The 25170-nt window shown below is 40.1% G+C and overlaps 1 protein-coding gene across 1 annotated transcript in view; it reads left to right on the top strand.

Moving 5' to 3' along the window:
• Positions 1-25170, top strand: part of pitpnm3 (PITPNM family member 3) — a 150814-nt gene that overhangs the window by 90705 nt on the left and 34939 nt on the right. The window contains exons 6-8 of the mRNA XM_084717946.1: positions 12907-13096; positions 17922-18044; positions 20776-20963. Coding sequence (XP_084574072.1) covers positions 12907-13096; positions 17922-18044; positions 20776-20963 — 501 coding nt within the window. The remainder of the gene's footprint in view (positions 1-12906; positions 13097-17921; positions 18045-20775; positions 20964-25170) is intronic.

Genomic DNA, 25170 nt, shown 5'->3' with positions numbered 1-25170 from the left:
CCAACATAAACATCAGAGGAATAGGCAGCCCCGCGGGAAGGGATTGCTGCTGTGTGGGTAATTTACTCTCATTCTGGGTAACAGCTTGGCTGAAAATCGCACCACGGAGTGGAGGTGGCAAAATCTCTTAGCGCCTCAAAGACAAACTTTCGCATAAACACACCGCTTTTGACTCAGAGCTTGATAAATCCGTATGTACCGTTGGGTGTCCCAACAGCGAATGAACATGTTTTTCATCCTGTATTGTCCTTGTTGCCTCGTGTGTCGAAGGCCTCTGAGTGCTCATTATTCGTTCTGCCTGCTAATGAACGTACGTGGCAGCGCTGGCTGGCTGGGAGCTCGGTGTCAAGACAACACACACGTGTAATCTGTAAATACACTCGCTCCTATACATCCCACACAAGAAGAGCTCTGAATGTCTGTACAGCACCACACACTCAGAGAAATAAAGGTGCTAACTAGAACCATAAAGGGTTCTTCAGCTTTGTCCTCATACCAGAACCCTTTTTGGTTCCTTGCAAAATGTTTTTATGAAGGTTTCATTTGGAACCCAACAGGAAGGGTTATACATAGAACCATCTGTGAAAGGTTCCACCCAGAACCCCTACAGAGAACCCCTCTATAGTGTAATGGTTCCACCCAGAACCCTCTCTGGGAGTTCTACCCAGAACCTTTTCACCTTCTAAGGTTGCTAAATAGACCCCATCAAGGGGTGTTTTATTGAGAACCCTTTTTACATTCCAGTGTTTTTATCTAGAACCTACCCAGGGGGTTCTATCAAGAATCTTTTTATATTCCAAGGGTTTTATCAAGAACACAATCAGGACATTCTATGAATAACCTTTTATACTTCGAGGGTCTTATCTAGAACACACTCAGGGGGAGTTCTACCAAGAACCTTTCTATATTCCAAGAGTCCTACCTAGAACACACTTAAGGGTTTCTACTGAGAGCCCTTCTATATTCTAATGGTCTTTCCTGACTAGAACCCACACAGGGGGTTCTACCCAGAACCTTCTTATATTGCACGGGTCTTATCTAGAACACACTCAGGGGGTTCTATCAACACCTATTTTATATACTAATGGATTTAGCTAGAACCCACCCAGGGGTTTCTATCCCTTTTATATTATGGTACAAAGAAGCCTTGAAGAGAGAGTTCTTCAAGGATTTCAACAATCCTTGAAGAACTCTTTTTTAATGGAACCCTTTGCCTTACAAAGCACACTTGACCAACCCTTTCTTCATAAGCTTCCTCAGAAGAAATTAGTTCTGGCTAGAACCTCAGCCCCTCAGGAAGAACCCTTTTGGAACCCTAATGTCACAGAGTGTAGCAGTGTCCAATTAACAGCGACAGTGAAAAGACTCTGTAATTGATTTGCTCTTGCAGCGCACACACGCCGCCTCCGTCACAGTTTAAAAAGAGAGAATCATTTTTATTCAAAACTTTGTCTGAGCAGCAGGAGAAGAAGAATAAAATGGATCTCAGTAGATTCAGCGTCCTTGTGCAGGATCAGTTCATTATCCAGGAAAAGCGGAGGAGGAGGAGGAGGAGGAAGTCCACTTGTCCACGTGCACAGCGAGTGACCTCAGTTCACGGAGAAAGAGACTCATTATTCTGGCCATTGGCGGCGGTGGATGTGCCGCTGCCGTTTCTGGGCCCTCTCCCTAATTAAGAATCCTCTGGAGAGGCCTGTTGCCGTTCATGTGTACGGTGCTGATGTGGTGCGGCGCTAAGCCAGCCATTAGGAAAACGTGGAGAGCAATTAAGCAGGAATGTGACAGACTTCAGAGTTTTCAGTTTGACACTATATGGCGAGAGGGAAGAGGATGGCGGGGCAACATAATAGAGTCGATCCCAAGGTTATGCTGTGCGAGATGACTCTGATTTGAGGTTTAATCGGCTCACCCGGCCTTATCTTCTCCCCGCTGTTGTTAATGGATCTCTTCATCATCACATTACCATGAAACCTTGAGGAAGACTTCTGTACATCTCTCAGTATAGAATGGTATCGTAATTACCTCGCCTTAAGCTGTCATTGAGTGAGTCTCTGACAGTGTTTCTGCAGAAATTAACATGGTAATGACAGGCAGAGCGATAAACTGTGAAGCTCTCTCCGTGCAAAGATGAAGGATAACCTCGCAGCCCATCTGACGCCATGTCTCGCTGCTAACAAAGCAGCAAATGAGGCTTTATGAAGCTTTTTCAGTTATGTAAGTGACTCTTCAAAGACGTGCACTTTAGTGACACCTCAGTGTGACCTTAGTCAATATTGTTTGCATTTTACTAATGAGAGCAGAGAAATGTGAGTGGGCTAAATGTTGCTGCCTGTGAGCGAATGACTCACGTCTTGAAATAACAGGAACAGACTAGTCATAGCGACGTAAGGCGCGCTCCTCTGCCATTCAGGGCTCGGTTCATTTGTTTCTTTTGAGGAGCCTCCCAAGTAGCATATTTTAAGTATCTACTGTCTCTCTGTGGACTGATGGATGTAAAGTTTATCATTCTGTAGCCTGTTAGATGACATTTTGGATTAACGCATGCTCTTAAAGGGATAGTTTGTATTATTTAATGCGGTGCAGAGCATGGGAGTTGCTGGTCTGTTGCTGCCTCCATCCTTTTTGTTTTGTTTGTTGTGTAACTTTGGTGAAAACAATCTAAATATAGGGCAAAGCTTAAACTGTTATTGATTTTATTTTTTTTTGTTTTTTAAGTGGCTAAAATACCTTTTGTTGGAGCCCCTGTCCACATCAGTACAGCTTAGCCTCCATGCTAGCATTCCTCACTGCTTCTCCAAAACTAAAGGGGTGAACTTCATGTAACTGCACATTAAATAATCCAAACTATCCCTTTAATTAAGGATTTAGATCTGCAGTCACAGACTACGGAGCACCATCTGCTTCTAACTGCATATACACTGCTCTGTAGTTCTGCTCCATCAAAACTGTGTACGGTTGCTATCACAACCACTACCATATTGATCACCAGGCATTTTAGAGGAAATTACTTTGGATTATTAAGATTAATTATCGCATTAAATGCTGATGGGGGTTGGATGGCGTGGCGAAGCAGCCTTTTTTCCAAAGCATATGTTTGTATAGACAAAGATGTTAATGATCGCCTCAAATTAATTAGGACCATCAATTCTGAACAGAGAATAACCTGCAGCCACCGAGGACGTCACACCCTCAGACTGCCTCAGCAAATAACCCAGAGAACAGTTTGGCTCATGCACACACACAAACAAAAAACAATAATTATTTATGTGCCCTCTTTTGAATGTAAAACAGTGGCTGCATGGTGGCAATGGTACCAACAAGTGCTTGCATAATCAAATAATTATGCAACACAAATAATGAGTGTCTCATCTGACATTTGTTGAGCAGTGCAGCAGGTGTTAAACCTCTGTTCCTGTCCTTCGACTTGTGAACCCATTCAGAGGTGGAGCCGTGTCTGGAATATTAATTGGAGCTTTTTTGTTTGGCGCGAAAAAGTGTGTGTGTTTTTGGGACAGCATGTGAAAAGCAGCTGTGAACAAGACTCTTAATAAGATCAAGGGTGTATGAGTAGAAATCTTGGACCAAACCCTCAGTGGCTCTCAGCTGGGATTTTGAGATTTCTCATTTCAGATCCAAAACTCGATAAAACAAACGCCTGATAAACAGTCGTCATGGTTTGAATCATGACCTAGCAATACGTTTCCCCCTCTGTGCTTGATTTCTCTGAGCTGAATATTTCACACAGCAGTCTCTGTAGAAGCAGCGACACTGTTATGATAATGGCTGTGTGCTGTAACCGTTCCAGCGAATATTTCACAAAGGTTTCCCCCTTTTTTTTCTCCCTGTTTTCTCACAAATCTGCATGGAGGCGTCTAAGAGTGTGGAATCAGTCTCAAAAAGCTGCCCTCGAGAGCAGGGTTCACACCGTGCCAGAGTTAACACTGCAGAGGCAAACAGCATTTCAAGAGGCTTTAGGTGATCTCTATGCAGCTTACTGCTAGCAGATTGACATCAGAGAGACATCCGGGGTTTGTAACTCCTCTTATTGCTGCTTGTTAGTAGGAGCTAGTCCAGTGGGAGGCTGTCATGAGTGAAGCTACAGGAGAAGAGAGACTACGCTTCATTAAGTAAAATACATTTAAGCCCCTTTTACACTAGACAAAAAACCCCACTAACACCCACTGACATCTAGCTTTTGTCTTCAGCAGGAAAAGGGTTTAATGAATCTGTAGTGGTCGTGGGTATTTATCGGCTCCAGCTCTATACAGCAGAGGTGTAAACATGACGCTAATTTTCTTTTCTTAAAATCTTGTTACCATTGCGACTCTTGTTCCCCCTTTCCCTCCATGCATGTGCTGCGTGGCTCCCCATTTATTTTTTATTATCTGAAAGCTTTTATTAGGTTTTCATTAGCAGTAACATGACACGATTCCTACAGCTGCAATCAAATATGAAACAGTAAAAGAACAAATGGAGATGCAGGAGAGAAACAACCACAGAGATTCAGTTAGAAGCTACAAAATTACTGAGAGCTAAACATGAGACAAAAAACTATTTTTTTTCTCCAGTACTCCTGCACAGAAATGAGGCTTTCTAGTGCACATTAGGAAAAAAACGAGAGAGAGATTTTGGGTTTGAATTAGAGCTTTTATTACAAAAACATTAGAGACAGGCATCATGTTATTTTAAAGCCCCCTTTACACTGGACAACAAAACACTTACATCTGTTTTTTGTTTTTTCAATGGGAAAGGGTAGAATCGGCATTCACTCCTGGGTCAGTAACTGCAGTAGTCATGGGTATTGATCGAATCCGGCTCTGATTGAAGAGTGACGGAAACATGACATGCTAATTTTTTTTTAGCCCTTTGGAGGCAATGAAGGCTTCTCACCTCCATTGGTAACTTTTGTGACTCTCTGTCATCTCAGCCACAAATTTCATTCACCTCCTTTCAAGCTGTGCACAAACATAGTTCCAAATTTGTCACTGATACAAACAGGTAACAACCAAAACATTTTTACTCACCTCCATGCTGCTTTCTACTGTTTACTAAGGCATGGTCACACCTTCGTGAATTGCCATCTTTGCTTCACATGGAGTTCAACTTTGGTGAATTTGACTGGTGAAGTTAAAGCCTCAACCAATAGCAAACGTGTGTCACTCCCCAGTCACTCCCCACTCCACCTTTTGTATCGGGTTTACTCACATTTAAAAAGCCTGTATATACACGTTAATTTTGGCATAAAAATGTTAGAATAACAAGCTGAATGCAGCAACATGCTGTGACAAAGAGGAAGTTTTGTTGAGTGAAGAGCAGCTGAGTAGTTTTGTGAGTCATTTTTGTGAACTCATCAAAGTCATTGTGCCTCGAAAATCCTACTAACTGATTTTCTGGAAGTTATGTTTCCTTCCACATTTACGTGTTCATTGAATTATAGCAAATATAATGTGATTAAGGCAATAAAACAAAGGCGGAGTTCATGTAAACAATATTATCTTCCTATATTAATATAATCATTCTTGTAATTGAAGCAGGCGTAATCATAGTAACGTGTGATTAGAATTGGTGTTTGATTACAGTACGATTACATACCTTGCACAGCTGTGTTCCATCATATCATCTTATGTAAAGGCAAATGTTCATCTCTACTCAGACAAACTTACTTCTGTATTTGTAGATATTTTGAAGAGAGAGGTCACTTTAGTCAATTGCTGGATCTTGAATAGCAGCTGATAGGCAGGAAAATACAGTGCTGATGGTTTCATTTTGGACTTTTGGACTGCTTTAGCCTGATTTCCTGACTAAGTGTTTTCAAATAGGCATGCAAAATAAGAACTAGAGATTAAAGAGCAACTACATCTGTGTTCTTTTTTTTGTTAATGGAAACACCCACTCTGCCATTAGCAAAAAGCAGTGACAAAAGTTAGCACTGATGCCCTCCCCTCCCTCAAACTGTGGTGTTTATATGTAACAACATCATCATGCAGAAACATACATCAGGTCACGTTGAAAAAGACTTTTAGAGGGGCCTGGAAAAATTACCATTGTGACGTACTTTAACCAAAATTTGATTTGAACACATTAAGGAACATTACTGGGAAGCTGTGGTCAAGTAAATGGATACAGTGTGTGTTGAGAGATGCCATTTCACTGCAGAATCGTCTGGAACTTGCTTAATTCTGAACTGATTTTCATGAAATTTGGTTCGTCATAAACCTGAAAGATTGAACATAATAGCGGTCACTTGTTGGAATTTAATTCAGTTACTGTGGGCGATCTAATCAGCTCTGTGCCAAAACATTAACCTTCTGAATGGACTGGTTGCCCAGCAGACTTTTTGTCATGTCGTACCAGAAAACTCACAGGTGTATTAATGATTGCTGCATTCCACTTAGTGGAGGCCGTTCTGTTGTGCATGCTGGCTCTCTGTCATAGTTACTGGGACACTTAATGGAACTGAGCTGTAATTACTGTCATTAAATCCACCTGTGTTTTTCTGGCTGTGACAAGTCAGAATGTCTGCAGTGCAACCAGTCGACAGACACAACTTCCACTGGGGCATGCAGGCTGAACAGACAACACCAATGTGAATTATTTATCATTTCAGCTTTTGTGACTTTCTCCAAAAAAGTAGATATCTACTGCACATCTATTATATTGTTATAAAGCACCCTAGTTTCAATTAAATCAGTACTTTATAATAAAACAAACAAGACTATCTTTCGTTCTTTTGCTCCAACTGAGAGAACAACATCTATACAATTAATAAAGGAGGTGTTATATTCATGATAACTCCAGTTCTGCAGGCTGGACAGTTAACATTAAACAAATGTCATAAATATTGTGAATGGGAAATAATTTATTTTTTTTATTTTCATTCATTCCCTTTGGACACCAACACATACAATACAATTTTTGGAGAAACTCACAAAAGCTGAAATTCAAAATAATTGACTCTTGATGTTGCCTGTTCAGAGGTTAGAGCCCACATGTCCCAGTGGAAGTTATGTCTATTCAGAAGGTTAATTTTTTGGTATAGAGCTGATTAGTTTGCCCCCAGTAGCTGAATTTAATTCCAACAAGTAACCTTGATCATGTTCAATGTCTCACATTTGTTACAAACCAAATTTCTGAAAATTGGGTCAGAATTAGAAGAGTTGATTTTGTTGTGAAATCTGCATCCCCCAATACAAATTGTATTGTGTACTAGTAGATCTTGACCACTCCAATATGCCACACGGACAGATGCATGTCCTATCACAAACATGGTATCTATATCTATGCTACTTTATCACATACACATGCAGGAGTCGAGCAAAACCAAGCTCAGTATTCACCATTCTTCCAAACAGCATATAGACATGGAAAAGGAAGAGATTTTCTGACTCGGATCATTTCTGCTCAGTACTAATAATTACCCACTCTCCCTCAAAGGGCTGCAGGCTTTGTTTTTGTGACACCTCGTGGCACATGGCTGCTCCGGCCAAGCGAGATGACATTTTTGTTGGCCTCACAGACTTTTTTCTCACCTGCTCTCACTTGATATTTTGGTGACTTGCTGTGAACTCGACTTTACTCCACTGGGAGAGGTGGCACTGCAGGGGTGTGTGTCGGCAGCAATCAATGGCACAGTGCAACTTCAGTGTCACTGGTATGGCTGGTGGTCTGTGATTTTTTTTTGTTGTTAATGTGGTTTTTACAAGAAAAACACAATACAACCATTTTGTGGACAGGTTTGGCATATTTTATAATCAGATTTTCAGTGTATTTACTCTGGTGTTGATGTAAATAATTGTCCTCCAGCACAGATTTGTCACTGTTTGCATTGATGTTGGCTGTACGGATTGTGGAGGTGGCTTTATCCACTGTGGATGCCACAGGCTGAGTGGTGAACACTGTGTTGCTCGGAGCAAACAATCACTTCTAGTGTCTCTTTTTTTTTCTAACCAGTTTCCTAAATCCTGCAGCGTGGTACTTTGTAATTGCAAAAGAAATTGGCTGTAGTGCAGAGTCATGGCTATAATTAAAAAAAAAAAAAAGCAATGATAATGGAGCTGGATGCTTTTTTCAGAAGAAATTCTCAAATTTGAGAAGTTCTATCTGGATAATGAAAAGTGCTTTGGACCTGAAAATCAGAATATAATGAGAATTTTACACAATGATGCAGTCAGTGTAAGCAATCAAGTAAATGGCTTAATCTGACTAATATACAACAGGACAGTCAGTGAACATTAAGTTCCTCTCATCCCTGTTGTCACAAGAAACATTTTTCTTATGCTGGCAGACAGAGTTCTTTTTTTCCTGGGGTATTATCATTATTAGTAACCATGGCAACACAATGTTAGAGTCTCATTAAACAAAGTTCATGACCCCCCAGAGGCACAATAGCTGTGTTTGGTGTTACAGGAGTTACTGATGAATCATGCCCGTCCAATTAGAAGAAGAACAGGACCACGGTTTGGGAAATGCACTTATTTAGTTAGATTGATATTAATTTAATGTATGTGTGGTCAGTAGAGAGAGAGAGACAGCCAGAATCTGTTTAGATTTAATTAAATTCAGATATTGTAGGGCTGAACAGTTGATTGAAATTTTATGAAACTCGCAAGATGGCCCAGTGCAATTATCAAAAAATGCAAAATATGTCAAATTACCATTTTGAATGAAATATTGTTATGCTGCAGAGATGTCCTGGCCTATGCATCATGTTCCACAGACATAAGAAAACAGATCCCTGCAAAAATAGTTGCTTTAATGTTTGTTTGATTGTTTTTGTTTGTTTCATACAGTGTTTTTCATTGAAAATGAGAATAAGGATGTAAAAATCATTCCCTCTAATGTCACAAATCATATCACTCGCAACATCAGTCAGAATAATTGCAATTAGATATTTTTTTCAAAATTGTCCAGCTCTGTTTTATTGTCATTATGCATGCATACAAAAAAATATGGTGCTGTCATTTCAAGATGGTGCAACCTTCTAGTAGCAAACAATAATAACTGTAGAAAATATATGCATTGATGGACTGTATTGCTCAGAAATAAAAAAAGATGAATGTCCCACGATGCCCTCTTTGCTGACATGAATGTCAAGTGAGGGAACACAACGTCTCAAGACAATTGGGATGCCCTCATGTTTATGTATGCATTTAAGTCATCGTAAACTCAAAAAGTGATTTTGAAGGATTCAGATGATTTGATTGACAGGGTTGCAGGAAAAGCAGAGTCCTTCCATGTTTACTAACTAGGCTGCATGATGGTGAGCCTGAATTACTGTGTCTCTGTGTGTGATATAATGCAGCTATAAGCTAGTAGTTATGTTGTACCTATAAAACTGAGGGTGGTGATAACAGTGATAAACATTGTTTTGGTGTGTTGCAGCAGCCCTTGCTGGCATTGTGTTTGTTGCTGGAAGTCAGCTCATTTATAGTCTGGCACCTGCACATCCTGTGTGCCACCTCACACACACACTCAGTGTGTCATTCCTCTTTTTATAATCTAACAAGAAAAGCATGAACAACACAACTTCAGGTACCGTTGCTTTGCCAGCCTTATACCTGTGAGTGATTCATGTGTTTTGTGATAAAACAAATTCTTGGTTGTTTTATTTCGCAGGGTATCTTAACTCACTGCTGTGTTGCTGCTGGGCAGAAACATTGTATGTTCAAACTGTTACTTTCCAGGAAATGAAAAAAGGCTGTGTTTTTAAACTAACTGAGTGCTGCTCAGTTAGTAACTCTTTTTAATACTTTTCGGTGTTTAACTATTGGTAAAACCCACAGACAGACATCAAAGATGATCAGTAGTATTGATTTATAAATAAAAATATGGAGATTTTCCCACACAGTTTGTCTACTTGTGAAGTGCTGCCGTACTTTTTGTTTTTGTCTTAAGGTTGGTTAGACCTATTTTGTGTGCAAATTGCATGAATAATATCTATAAACCCATGTTGTCAAAACCTGTTTTCTACCAAAGAGACACCAGATCAGCATGGAGACATGGACATGGGACACATCACATGCACGCCGACACACAGGTGTCCCGCCATACTCACACAGGGAGGAAGAGAAAAGGGAAAAGAGGAGAGAAAGTGAAAAGACAACAGGTTTTAGTTTGTGCGTCAGTGAATTGGTCTACGTGTTCAAAGGGTTATATTTTATTTATGATAATATACTGTATCCAATAACACAAGGCCAAAGGAACTCTTCTGGGAAAAGTGCTTTTAATGCTAGAACATTAAACATTTATAGTGTTATTTTGTAGATATTAAAATACATTTGGCAAAGATAACGATCCTGTTGGACTTTAAAGCAGTGTTTATGGTTTGGCAGCACCAAGGATTTGTAATTTGGTGGCTCTTGCCTGCATCTCTCTCTCTCTCTCATTCTCACTTTGAGGAGCTAAAATGCAAGGAAGCAAGGAAGTGAGGAGACAAATTTGCATAATGAAAAGCACCTCTGCAGTCTAACAGCATTGAGAGACAGATTTCAAATTTTTGGTGTTTTTTCATGGAAATTGTTGACTATAAGACAATTATGAAACAGTTTTGAAGTTGTTGGGAGGCAGAGCAAGGTTCTTTTCTCTCCCTGCTTTCAGTTTTGATGTTAGGCCTGGCTAAACATGTCACAAATCTATTCTTGTATTGAATCGACTGAAGAGAGATGAAATTATTATTGATTTTGTAATCTAAGCGGTATCCTGGAGAGCAGTTGTGCGCTTCCCAAAATGTTGCATCATATTTATTTCTATGTCAGTGCTACATGAAACCTGTCAGCCTTTATACCTGCAGAGAGGTTGCGCCCTTCTGTGTAGCGAGGTGTCCGTGGTCTCTGACATATTTCAGCCTTGGTGTAACGATGCTGCTTCCCCCTGTGATCCGAGCATCTGATGGATGGTGACAGTGCTGCTCAAGGAAAGGGTGCAGGGCAGCACCATCTTTTACTCTCTCCCCACGCTGTTACATGAAGTGTCTCGCTTGATCGGCACCTGCACCGTCACTGTGATACACAGTCAGGCACACACATCCATTAATATCTACACAGCAGTAAAGACCCACAGACTGTGCTCTTACATGTGCAAGTGTTTTATTCCTTAAGATAACATCCTTGTTCTCCTTATCTTGTGTTTGCTCACACACACCTTCAAACACACACACACACACACACACACACACACACACACACACATGCTGTAGCATTGTCTTAAATCAGATAGAGTGCATCATGAGCAGATTGGATGAGACATTAATGGATGTAGGAAAGTCAAGGGGAAGTGAAGGAAGGAACACCTGAAGAATCTTTGATTTCAGACATCATGACCTTCATTTAATAAATGTAACCTTCATTTCTTTTGAAGGTACTTTGCAACTAATGACTTCCATTTTACAAAGTTGGAAGGAAACTCTCCCAAACGTTATGTTGTGTTATGATAAATCGTTTGTGTTTCTTCATACTGTAGGTCTGTCACAATAAATCCCGTCTTTTTAGGAACCTCGGTCAACTTTCTCTTTTCCTGTTTCCTGTACTTAGATATGCTATGCTTGCTTGTCTATATTTAAAAGAAAACCAGATTTTGATGATGGTAAAAGATGCTGGTTTGGGACCTGCAAAAGCAACATAGTCTATACAGTATAGTCACATCATAAGGTAGTTTATGTTAGCAAAATGTGAGCTAACTGGTTTGCTAACAGTTAATATAGATTCGCTAGTTTGTTTTTTCCTCTGTAGCAAAAGGCTAACTAATCTACATCAATTGTTAGCTAGGTAGTTACATCTGATCAGGTAGGTCCATAGACATATAATAGAACTATACAGAGTATTGCCACTCAGCCTTGCCACCAATTTTACTTTGTGGACACTCAAGAAAAATTCCTCATCAGCCCAAAAAGGCATTTTACCTGTAAGTTATTATCATAAAAATGACATCTGTAAAACTGTTGACATGACACCTCTAACTGCATAAAAGGTCCATTTTGACTCTTTCTATTATACATTTTTGAGCCATGGAGGTTTTATATTGGTTAAACTTTCCTTGAACCTAAGAAAGAAATTTAATAATCTGTGACATCAACACAATGTAAAGTCTGTGGGCTGAGTGGGAACTTGGGGGACACAGACAGATACGCTAACTAGCCAAACTACATCAAACTACCTCAAGCCTGCTAACTAGCTAATTAGCTAGTGATTTGCACATATGACAAAATGTGCTTTTCTATTCAACATAGATGAGCCTGGAACATAGTATATCTCAGTACAGGAAGCAGGAACGCTGTAAGTTGTCTGAAGTTCTGCCTGGTACGAAGGTTGCTCAACTCTTATTAGAGCACTGAGCAAAAAAAAAATGCTGCACTTAGAAAGGTTCAATTATTACATGTTTACCAGATGGCAATTATTTGAGCTGATCAAAACTGTTTTGCTTAATAAGTGTTTCCATTCATCTGTATAAAAATAGCTGGGTGAAACTAACAGAACTGTCATGTTTCCACCTCTGTTTCCATATCGTTTTCCACTGTTTGAAGTTGGACTGGTGCCATTTTAGTTATCTCATTGCAAATTACTTTGCATTTTCTTTTTGCAGATTTTCTGTAAATTCTTCTAAAATTTGCTTTACATGGTTGTGGATAACAAGGACATGGCCTGTTTTGCCATAGTATGTTATTTAGCTGTCACTGTCAATAATTTTTTTGCATAAGCTATTTTACTAAGAGGCTATGTATATTTAAGTTATTTTTATGTCACATCTGCCCTGTTTTAGCTAATTTCTATTTACAAAGCAGGTTAGTAGGCTTATACATGATACTGGCACTAAATGAACATAGAAGACAATGAAATTGCAATTATTTGTTTAACAATCGTCATACAATCATACTTAACTGTACCTGCCTTCATTTTCCTCCTCCACTTCCAGCCTGAACCCATACAGCTATGACGAGAGCTGTGTCTCCAGCAGCGTGGACCACCTGCCCCTGGCTGCTCTCCCCCTCCTCGCCATCGTCTCACCTCGATACCAGGACGCCGTGGCGACCGTGATCGCCCGAGCCAACCAGGTGTACCACAGCTTCTTGCAGTCGGAGGACGGGCAGGGATTCACGGGTCAGGTATGTCTCGCCTTTGAGAGAGGAGAGGAGAGAGGACAACTCCTTCACTCTAGTCTCTCATCATTGAATAATGAGCTGCAGGCACTTTAATAGAAGTCAATGATTGTCAAAGGAAGTGAAGATTGCTTTTGAGTGGGCTATGTAATCTGTGGGAGCTCAGGCCCTCAGAGGGATCTCTATTGTTCAAGACGACCACATTTCACTCTATGGAAGTGGTGAAGTGCAGATTATATGCATGTATACGGAGTTACTTCATCATTCAGCAGGGTGCCGCAAGCCATTTTTTTCCCCTAGGATGGCAAAGGCATGATGCCTGCCATGCCTGCCTCACTTACACATCACCTTTGTTGGTGGGGTCATAGACATATATGTGTAAACGCCTCACTGGAATTTGGATTGAACGTCAATGTCGCCACCATATTGGACTGGGCAAGATGGACCTGCAAACAAATGCAGGGGAGCTGCAGTTTTTCTGTATAAAAAGCGCTATAACGTTTACAGTTGTCAACCAATGTCAAGCAGTTGTTTGGTAAAACAGAACATGCGCCTGATAAATCAACTAATCTCACCATATTCTTGCCAAACACCATATTCATCATTTATCTTAAATATGCTTGTTACCTGGCAAGGCCTCGGTCAACTATCAGCTTTTCTGTTACCTATACTTAAATATGTGTTTATCTTTCAGCACAGTACAATGCTGGTAGCTATATGTTGCTTAGTTAGAGACCATCAGGTGTGCCAGAGACATATATAAGTAGACGCTGCAGTGGTCTTTGAATTGTACGTCGACGTCACGGCCATGTTCCTCACTGAACTCACCGTATAGCAGGCTATAGTGACCAAGTAATTTCATGATGATCCTCATTCCCTGAAGTTCAGCAACAGAAGTTAAGTGACAAAGTGCAAATGCTACTGGCCCATTTTTGGGTAGAGTAAATACACACGAGTAGTCTCACATGTCACTGTTTATATTAACACAGGGCATTTATCCCTTGCGGGACGGGCCTCATTACAAAAAACTGGGGCACAAATTAAGAGAATACCCACTCCTCCAGGCATCACCACACCATTGCTGTCTTGTACATAATAACACTGGGCTCTTGATAACAAGCCGTATTTTGTGGTGAGGTAATGATCTGTGAGAAAACTGTTCACAAAAGAGTTGAATTTAACAACATTAGGTCAGGGCCCTGAAACACCACTTCTCTTTGCGTGGCTGAAATCATATTAATTATTGCAAATGTAATTTAAAAGTCAGGTCAACAAGCATAATAGAAGTGTCCAGCAAATAATAGTTTTTTTTCTGCGGTTCATTTATTTTCTCTATTAGCTGCTGATGCTGAGCGGCTGTAGCTGCGCTTGTTTGAAATGAGGCCTTGATGAGACATGATTGAGAGCCGCCGGTCAACACAGTCCTGATTAGCCAATCAGCAAAAACTAAAGCCATTACATACAGACAAAATGTACGAGTTAACAACCCCACAGGTGGCTACAATGAAGATGATTACAGCACCTTGTGTTATTCTTGATCGACTCTTTCTATTTTGACTTGTGATAGTTTGATACCTCCTGTACTCTTACATTAGACTCATCAAATTCTGCAGTATTTTCTCTACAGATGGTCTGTATGTAATTGCTTTTATTGTAATAAGCTGTTGTTTTTTTTTCATTCCAGCACTGTAGATTTTTAATTATTCATTGCTTAGTGATGCCGTACTAGTCATTTGGATTGACACACACACGCACACCACCATCTAACTGAAAAACAGGAGCTGTGTTTTGAGCATGTCGTGTTTTCTCACTGTAAACGTGACAAAATTAAGGATGCTCCAGAAAGCAGGCATACTAATGATGAATTCAGCCAGTGTTTGCAGAGTGGGGAGAGCAGGAGGATCTTCTATCATTCTGATTGGAGTGTTCAGACATTTTTCCAAGCGGTGTTGTTCATGAACATGCTAAAGGAGCATCATACAATACTAGGGGTGTGTATCTCACTGACTGAGACGATTCGATTCGTATCTTGATACATGTTCAATGATACTATATATCTTAGAAATCTTTAAATGGCCAGTGATTCTGTTTGATTTGATTCAGCTCTGTCATGATACGATATGATATGATGCAATACAAGACAATGCAATGTGTAAATCTTTAGATTTTGATTCAGTTAATGCTACATTTATAGAGTGCTGTTATTGTCAAAAAAAGAAATCCTGATAGTTTAAATGTACTAATATACTAAGTACTAAATATAGTAACAGTAGAGACAGAGTCTTGTGTGTAAATGAGATGCTGTAGCCTAAATGAGAATCTGTGAACAAACTTTAAAAGTGTTTAAAATATCAGTATTTTTGCAGTAAGATGATCTGCTGCTCTGTTTCATATGAATAGTGCTGTGGTTTTGATTAGTGTGGGGAAACAGTGATGCTCTGTGTTACCTGCTCTCACAGTGACATGACGTCTCTGTGGGTCAGACTCATGGCTCTGTACTCTGCTGTCAGACACGTTCTGCATAAATGATCTGCAGCAGTGTTTCTCATCTTTCTTATAAAACCCAAACTTATTCTACACTTGCGCATTATGAAAGGTTGGTGGTGTGGCACGTTACGTCACTTCTGTCATTGTTTTCAGCGCCGTCTGTTTTGATTAAATAAAGAGGAGACACAGGAGAGGGAGGAGGGAGCGCTTGTTTTGTGTGAGCATGGCAGCAGCGTCCAGTGAGAGCGGTGCAGGCAGAGGCAAAAAAAGAGACAAAATGGAGGAAAGTCACAGCGGCAGCTCCTTGATGCCAAAAATGAAACATATGCACGTCCTAATGAGATGTGTTGATACTCTAGTGCTGAATCGATTTGTTTCCGATTTATTTTTTAGCTTTTTAGCGATACAGGCCGTCTGAACTGATGCACTCGTATATTACACATTAAAGTCTGATGCATTGGATGCATGAGTGAATCGTTACACCCCTATACAATACATATACAATACTAGTATAAAACAAACAATACCCTCTACAGTCTCTATCTCCTCTGATGCCACGACAAAAAGATAAAAATAGTCTCAGGATTTTTTTTTCTTAGATTTAGGCAACAAAACTTCTTTCAGCGTTCATACAGGTGCTGGAAATCCTTCAAGACACTTACATTTTAATGCTTGGAAACTGCTTGGATTTCTAATTGCATTACTTTTATAATAAGTCAAGCCAGGTTATACTGGATGTCAAGTCTACTCAGCATTTGACAAATTTTGAAATGAGAAACTTTCAGGCCATTCAGGAGACTTCAGTCTGTGTAGCAGTTTAGTCCGTTTGCTTTGTATTTTTTCCCTGTGTGGTTTCCTTTGCATTATTACTTTTCCTGGACTTTGATTTTTGTGTCTTCTGTTGGATCTTTTGGTTGCTTTTGTGTCACCTTTACCAAGTCTTGAAGTTTTTATTGTGTTTGTGTGTGTATTTAAGCTGACCACTTCTTCTTATGTGGGTCTTTTCTCCTGTTCCTCTTTGATAAATTGTGCGCAAGCTGAGAATTAACTATGTTACATATGCTGTGTACGTTTACTCCGCCCAATAAACTCACAAAGTGTCATGGAATTAAGTATTCTTACACCTGCTTTCCTTTTTAAAACAACTGTACACCTTCTGAATTTAATTTTATCTCTTTTACTGAACTTAGATCAGAGTAATTGGCTCATTAACTCCTCATTAAGCACACTTCTTTCAAACTCGCCAGAAAAAACATTTAAAATTCACCTAAACCGTCTTTGTTTGTCTGTCCATTCTTCCAACAATCACCAACTCTCATTAGGTTGAATTAAATCCTTAATTCGCTGTGTGAAAAGACTGTAAAGAGTCTGTCTTGACAGGCTGTCTCCCTCTCTCTCCTCACCCAGCTCAGTGCAGTCATGGTCCAGCTGAGTGGGTGTGGACTGCGCTGCTGGATGAGAGCAGCAGCTGTGACTCTACAGACAATTAACATTCACAAAATAAAATGACAAATCTTGCCCCCCCAAAAAAACAACCAGTGATGGATTCAGTCCGTCGTCGATGGATGACATGTTCGCCCAACCCTAACTAGCATGATACTAGCGTGGGCCAGGTTTGGCCTCCCTTTTTGGATGGAGGGTTTCTGTGTGTTTGCCTTTGCTTGTTCTGCATTTTAGCCTCCTTGTTAGAGACGACCTTCCATCCTTTTGGTGGAAGGGTGATCATTGCTTGTTTGTAAGATTTTACTTTTTTTTTTTACTGTCTTTAATTTGTTAATGAAAAGATCCTTGTTTGTGCATTTGCCTCAGTTTCCCTACTTTTTTTCCTCCAGGTTATTAGTGCATATTTTTCTTACTCTCCCTCATCCCCTGGAGCACAACTGGGAAATGTTACAGTGTGTAAATGACCACTGTACGGTGCTGGAAAAGCTTGAAAATGCAAAGTGCAGGAACCTTGTACTTGGTTAGGTTTAGGAAAAGATCAAGGTTTGCCTCTGCCATGTGGGATCAAATACTGTTGTTGGCCACCGACACCTGGGTGCTAACAGTGTCTACCTGCCTTAAAAAAAAGTTTTATTTGTGAATGTTTTATCAGCAATATTGATCATATTACCTGTTAAAAATGGTAAAATACATTGAGTCCTTACTAACTTTCAGAAACAGTATACTATGAGAGTGTAATTATATATAGTTATATAAAAAAATTGGGACACAGTGAGTGTTTTGTCATTTTTTAATTCAATCATCCATCTCTCCAGTTTACTCTCCAATCGCCCTGTTAAAGCTTTCACTGACTGAGTGCACCGTATGTGGAGATCTTCTAAATGACATATTCTCTGGGCAGGTTTGTCTGATGGGCGACTGTGTGGGAGGAGTGCTCTGCTTCGACGCTTTGTGCTTCAGCAACCACCAGAGGCCTGGCAGCCCCAACAACAGCAGCAGGAACAACAGCACCGAGAGCCTCAAGGTACGAGCTCACTGTTATGCTGAAACCATGACGACGACGACGATGATGATGATGATGGTACGCAGACCTGAACGGAGAGGTTTGGGACACTCTGAACAGCTGGTGAAAAAATTTAACTGGTGAAAAATGATTAAGAGATCATTGCAGATGATGAAGATTACATGCCTGTGTTATACCTTGTTTTCATCAGTGGCGTTAATTAGGACATGAGCAGTGGTCACGTCCTTGGAACGACTCCCCGTTCTCTCTAGTAAACACAAAATCACCTCCAATGTGTCTGTTTCCTGTCTGTTTTCAGCACAACACCTCTATCAAGACACGGCTTTTAGAAATGTCACTGTACACCAGAGGCAATGTCCTTGACACCGTGTCTCTCGATAAGTCTCGGTTATTAAAGTTGTAAATAAAAGTCACAGAGGAGGTTAATATTGTGCGTGTGGATCACCAGTTGTTTTCAGTGATTTGCTGGGGATATTTTTTCTGTAGTTTCCCTGTAATAGTATACATAATACTCAACAACTGAGCTGCAACAACAATTAGTCGCTCAGTCTAAAGAAAATTAGTTGCCAAATATTTTGATAATTGATTAATTGTTGCAGTAACTTTTCAAGAAAAAGTGTCAAACATTTGCTGGTTCATGCTTCTTAAATGTCAGAATTTGCTGCTTTTCTTTGTTATTTATGATAGTAAATGAAAAGTCTTTGTATTTTTGACTGTTGTTTGGACAAAAGAAGCAATTGGTAGATGTTTTTATTTAAAAATATGGCAGTATATTTCAAACTAAATGATTGATGGTGAAAATAATCTGCAGATGAATCAATAATGAAAAAATTAATACTAATATTATGCTCTTGACAAAAATATAAACACAAAAGTTTTTTGTTTTCACTTACATTTTTCACAAGTTGAGGTAAAAGATCGAAGAGATTTTGTTAACACACTAAAGGCTTATTTTACTGAATGTTTTTAAAATCCGTGTTAGTGAGCACTACTCCTCTCTGCCAATTTAATCCATCCATCCGACAGGTGTGCCTCAGACTGGTCACAACAACAAGCTCCTCTAAAATGTGCAGTTTCATTATACAACACTATATGACAGATGTCACAGGTTTTGAGAGAGTGTGCAGTTGGCTTGCAGACTGCAGAATGTCCACCAGAGCTGTTGCCTGTTGAACAACTGAGTGTTCATTTCACTGCCATAAGCCGTCTCCAACGTTGTTTCGGAGAACTTGGCAGTACGTCCAACCTGACTCACAACTGTTGGTTTGCACACCAAATCATTTCTGCACAAACTGTCAGAAACCATCACCAGAGAGCTCATCTGTGTGCTTGTCGTCCTCACCGAAGTTTTCACCTGACTGCAGTTTGTTGTTGTTACCGACTTGAGTGGGCAAGTACTCACCTTATGGTGTCTCATACTCTGGATACATGAATGAATCCCAGTGTTCACTCTGCTGGGCAGATGCCCTACAGTGTGTATGGTGTCATGTGGGCAAGCGGCTTGCTGATGTCAGCATTGCGAACAGTGTGTTCGATGGTAGTGGGGTTATGGTATGTGCAGACATATCTTAGGTCCCTGAAAAGGGGGCTGCCGTCACCTCATTTTGTAGCATAACAATGCACAGGCTGGCCACATGCTGCAAGGATCTGCACACAATTCCTGGAAGCTGAAAACATCCCAGTTCTTGGTTGGCCTGCAGATTCACCAAACACATCACCTGCTGAGTTTGTTTATGATGCTCTGCATCGATGTGCACGACAGCATGTTCCAGTTCTTGCCAATATCCTGCAACTTTAAACAGCCATTAAAGAGGAGGTCAACACTCTGCAGGCCATCAACAACCTGATTAACTGTATGTGAAGGAGATGTGTCACATGAGGCAAATGGTCACACCAGATATTGACTAGTTTTCTGCCTCACCATCTATAGACTCAGTCACGTGAAGTCATAATTCAGTGCCTAATAAATGTCTTTTTTCAAGATAAAACTGCACATTTTAGCCTTTTGGCCCATTTTTGAATACTTTTGATTTAGCCTTTATTGAATACATTAAAAGAAAGTTTATTGTGCTAATGTTTGATATCTTTTTTTCAGCACATCACCTATATGACCTGACAATTATTGTTTCACTCAGAAATACGCCATCAACATATTGGACCCAAAACACATAAAATGCGATCAAATCTATGTGATCATGCCTCAGTTTTTACTTGGTCTATCAACATCAAACAAAAACTTGAACAGGGTTTCAAGCCTCTCGCTCAGGTGGATGGATTATCCTTGCAAAAGAGAAGTGCTGACTAACATGGATTTAAACAAATTTATACTTAAGATTTGAGAGAAATAAATCTATTGTGAGTACAGAAAAGGATCTTTTACTTCTGAAAAAGGGAGCAAAAATATTGCTTCTATATTTTAGTGAGTTTTTGAGTGTATTTGTGAAGAAGCTTGTTATTTGATGTCCTTTTCCTGCTGCTAAGCATAGCATGATACTCACTTTCTGTCTGTTGTTCCCTCTCTCCTCCTCCCCTCTCCAATTCAAATCCACTCACATCTAATAGATCACTCTCTCACGGGCACAGTTTTCCCCACATTTAACTGTTCACCTGGGAAAACGCATCAGCTCCCGTCTGATTATGTGTAATTTCCTGGTGCACCCACCGCTGTGAGTGTATGCAGCTTTATGGTACGTTGCACGTCCTCGCATCTTATTCTCCTCGTTCCTCTCAGGATAACTCGGGCCTGCTTGGAGAGTCCAGCCCGAATCTGAGTTCCAGCAAGAGGCTGAGTAAGAGCAACATCGATATCTCCGCCCCAAATGAAGGGCACAGCCAGGGCGGGCCGCCGCTTAGCCGCAAGCAGAGCGACTCGTATGATGGAGACACCTCGTCCACAGGCCAACACAGCTTTTTCTCCAGGTGGGACAGAACACACGAACACACAGGACATCAATATCATGATAAAAAATACATATACCCTAATAGAGGATATTATCTTCATAGATACACACTGTATTAATAGCATGAGGCCCTTCAATGTCTACCTGAATTTTAGAAAACTTGCTCCTCTCAACTACATACCGACTAATAGCTTCAATCTAACCAGATTCTGCTGACCTTTATTCCCTGAAATAACCACAAATACTTCAAATAAGCACATTTGCCACTTAAACCACCTGGAAGTTCTCTATCCCAGTGATTATATTCTAGAAAAAGAAGACAAAAGCACATACCGAGCACTCATTTACACCAGTGCAAACACACGCAGTATGCAGTTATGCACGTTAAGTAAGAAAAAGCTTCAGTAAACTCAGACCAAATCTCTGTCAGTGCAAGGAAAATAAAAATCAAAAGCATCTAAGAAGGCAGTCAGAAGGCGAAAAGCATGAGTTGTTTTTATTTACTCTCATCAAAGAATAAAAGTGACCTTGAATGGCTTCAGTGCAAAACCAACTTTATTTTTTCATTGTTGCCTGTACTTATCCAGACACACACACACACACACACACACACACACACACACACACACACACACACACACACACACACACAGCCTGCAATCTCAATCAGACTCTTTCTCATAACAGTGGTTTGTGTGAGAGGGAGGTTATAAACAAACTGTGCACGTAGTTTGTCAAGTACAGCAGTAATCTACTACTATCAGTCAATCTGGACATACAGGGGAGCAAAATGAGATTTGGTGTTTTAGCCAAAAACAAACCATAAAGCATTTAAATTTCATATACAGCACTTAAATTTGCAGATTTGCCCTAAACCAAATACACTACATACTCAAGTTACTGTAATCAAGTATTTTTTTTTAGGTACTTGAACTTTTATGAGTAGATTTTCAAGTCTGCACTTTTACTTGTACTTAAGTATACATTACACTATGTAATGTACTTAGTTACTTTTAAAAACATAACTGAGAACAACTTGAATTAATATCCAAATTAATTATTCATGTGTTTTTGTTGCTGGTAAGGTGATCTGATCAAACAAGCACTTCACACTACAGCTGCACAGGCTTGGAGAAGGGATGTTAATGAGAAATCATTAATCAATTAATTGCCATTGAGAATTTAACCAGTTAAAAATATATTAATGGATATTTAGTCAGTAGTCTAGAAATGGCAGAACTGCACCTCATTTGACTTTGTTTCGTCTGGTGGAGCTGTTTGTTTGAATAAGGAAACTTAAACTTTAAATGAGAAAAAACTAACAGAACAGAGCAGGATTTTACAGAAATTTAGACTGAAGATCTGGAGAAACAGAAACATCTTTGATTGAGTATCTGCTATTGATTAAACACCAATAAATATATATAAAGTTCAATTACAACTATAAAAACAAACTGTGGACAAGTCATTTTTTCACATATACCAGCATTTAGTTCACACAAATACCCACAATGTGGCAATAAATCATATCAGACATGCAGAGTTGTATTAGAAATTCGGTCATTTATTTCTATCTAATAGAATTTGTCATGAATGTGATATGATGACCCAGATGTTGCATGCCAGCCCTCATCCAAATTTTCCCTGGAATGTGTCACCGCATCTTGCCCCTGCTCTTTATCAACATTTGCAGCTTGACTGCCTACCTGCCTCTGCTGGGCTATAAATAGCCCGTTTGGGCCTGTGCCAGCTCGTGTGTGTGTGTGTGTGTGTGTGTGTGTGTGTGTGTGTGTGTGTGTGAGTGCAGGAGGCCGAGCTGCTGAATTTAGCCAGGTCGGGTGGCTGAAGGGGGCTCGCCTGCCATGTCGACTTACTTCAGACAACCAGCGTTCCCATTGCAAATCACATGCTCCACTAGGCTTACAGCCACACAGTTGCTGAGGAGAGGATCCCATCAGTTCACAGTTCTGCCACATTGTGTCTGTGGCGGCGAGCCTCTCACCTCTCACTTCCTGTTACGCTCCTGATTAAGCCTGCGTCTCACTGTGAGGAGGGTAACCTCTGCTCCTGGATGTGCTCTTTTCACCTTCACCTCCCACTGCATATTCCCAGTCAGCAGGGGGGCTCATTAAAGCTGCTTTCCCCATACATTATCCGTCCTATTAGAAAGACCTCTCGGATGACTGTCTACGTCTGTTTTACTCCATTTCACATGTTTTCACGTACACTTTGCTCCGCTTTGGCCCCGACTGGGAATTGCCTGTGAAATCATGTGCAAATGGTCCTAACACTGCTGTTATGAAAACCCTGGAGAGTGCAGGAAGCAGTGGAACTGATTTCGCTTTTATTTTACTTTGTCCCATTTCCCCCAATCTGTCTTTGCAAGGAATGTGTGTTTTGGCTAATTTCGCTGATGTTTAAACAGATCTTAATACTTCTCAAACAGCTAAATGGACGTGATTGACAGCATTAGACATCTATTTAGTCTAAAGTGCTCAGAAAAAAGGGATTATGTGCAGTTAGAGCTACTGAAAGGCTCAGTGCACGCCTAATAGGCAGGCATCAGCATCACATCTATTTGCTGTTACAGTAAAAGCTGGGCAGTTTGAGAAATGTCACATATTCCTTGCTCATTATTCCTCATAAAAACATGCCAACACATTCACAGTTCAGTAACAGTTAGTCTGCAATGTTTGTCATATTTATTTAACCTAATGGTGACAATCTGCAGTTAAATGACAAGTGTTACAGCTGAAAAAATGGAAATTTAGTCCATCGAGGCGGCAAAAATACCACTCCACTTTCTGCACCAACAGGCAGCGTTTTATGTGGCGGTGGATGAGACGTGTACTTGCTCAGAGTGGATTTTTGTTGAAATAGATGTCACATGTCAACATGAGACATGAGTTTGTTTACAGAAGTAGAGAACAGTTCAGCCTCTTCATCATGTTCATGTTCTGTTCATGTGACAAGAACTGATCCAACGGTTCACTGTCTCTTCAGCCACACGGACACAACAGCATGTACACTCTAAGAAATAACTAAAAACTTAAAGGGTTCTTCCACTTGTACCTATAGGAGAACGTTCCTTTTTGGTTCCTGGTAGAACCTTTTATAAAAGTTCCACTTGGAACCTTTTCAGAGAGTTCTACTGAGAACCCAACATAACTGGTTATACCTAGAACCATTTGTGAAAGGTTTTACCCAGAATTATGAGAGTGTCAATAGAGAACCCCTCTATGGTGTAATGGTTCCACCTGGGACTCTTCAGAACCTTTCCACTTCCTAAGGATGATCAACCAGGGGCTTCCTCTGAGAACCTGTTTATATTCCTAGGGTTTTACCTAGAATCCACCTACCAAGAACCCTTTAATGTTGCAAGGGTTTTATTTAGAACCCAATCTAAGAACCCAATCAAGGAGTTCTATGAAAAACTCTTTTATTTTCCAAGGGTTTTATCTAGAATCAACCCAGGAGGTTCTACTGAGAACCGTTTTATGTTTGTAGGATTTTACCTAGAACCCATGTAGGCGGTTCTACCAAGAAGCTTTTAGTTTTCTAAAGGTTTTACAAAGAACTTATGCAGGTGGTTCTACTGAGAACTCTTTTCTTTTCCAAGGGTTTCATCCAGAACCCGTCCATGGGGTTCTAATGAGAAGCCTTTCATATCCAAGGGGTTCATCTAAAACCCACTCCAGGGACATTACCAAGAACCTTTTTACATTCCAAGTGTTTTATTTAGAATCCACCCAGGGAACTCTACTGAGAACGCTTTTAAATTCCAAAGCTTTCATCTAGAACCCACCCAGGAGGTTCTACCAATAATCCTTTTTATGTTAGGATGCAAAGAACCCTTGACAAACCTGTGATGAAAAAGTTCTTCAAGAATTTCAACAACCTTTTAAGAACTCTATCTTCCAGAAAGGGTTCTTTGGATAAAATGTTCTTAATGGACTGAAGAAAACCCCGCAAGGAACCATTATTTTCTTTCCACTTTCTAAGGGTGCTAACAAGAATCCATTCAGGGATTCTACCGAGAACCATTTTATATTCCAAGGGTTTCATCTAGAACTAGTTTCTTTTAAAAAGAAATAGTTTCTTCAAGAGAAAGTTCTTAATGTAAGCATTAGTGTTTTTAAAGAATCCTTGAGGAACCCTTTCTTCTAAAAAGGGTTCTTGAGCAGCAGATGTTTCTAGTTAGAACCTCAGCCCTTCAGGAAGAACCC

Source organism: Lutjanus erythropterus, chromosome 4 (genome assembly GCF_056507025.1).
Source record: "Lutjanus erythropterus isolate fLutEry1 chromosome 4, fLutEry1.hap2, whole genome shotgun sequence".
In the NCBI taxonomy this organism is placed as follows: Eukaryota; Metazoa; Chordata; class Actinopteri; order Lutjaniformes; family Lutjanidae; genus Lutjanus; species Lutjanus erythropterus.
Note: the sequence above shows the minus strand (reverse complement) of the source record. Positions and strands in the feature narration are given on the sequence as shown.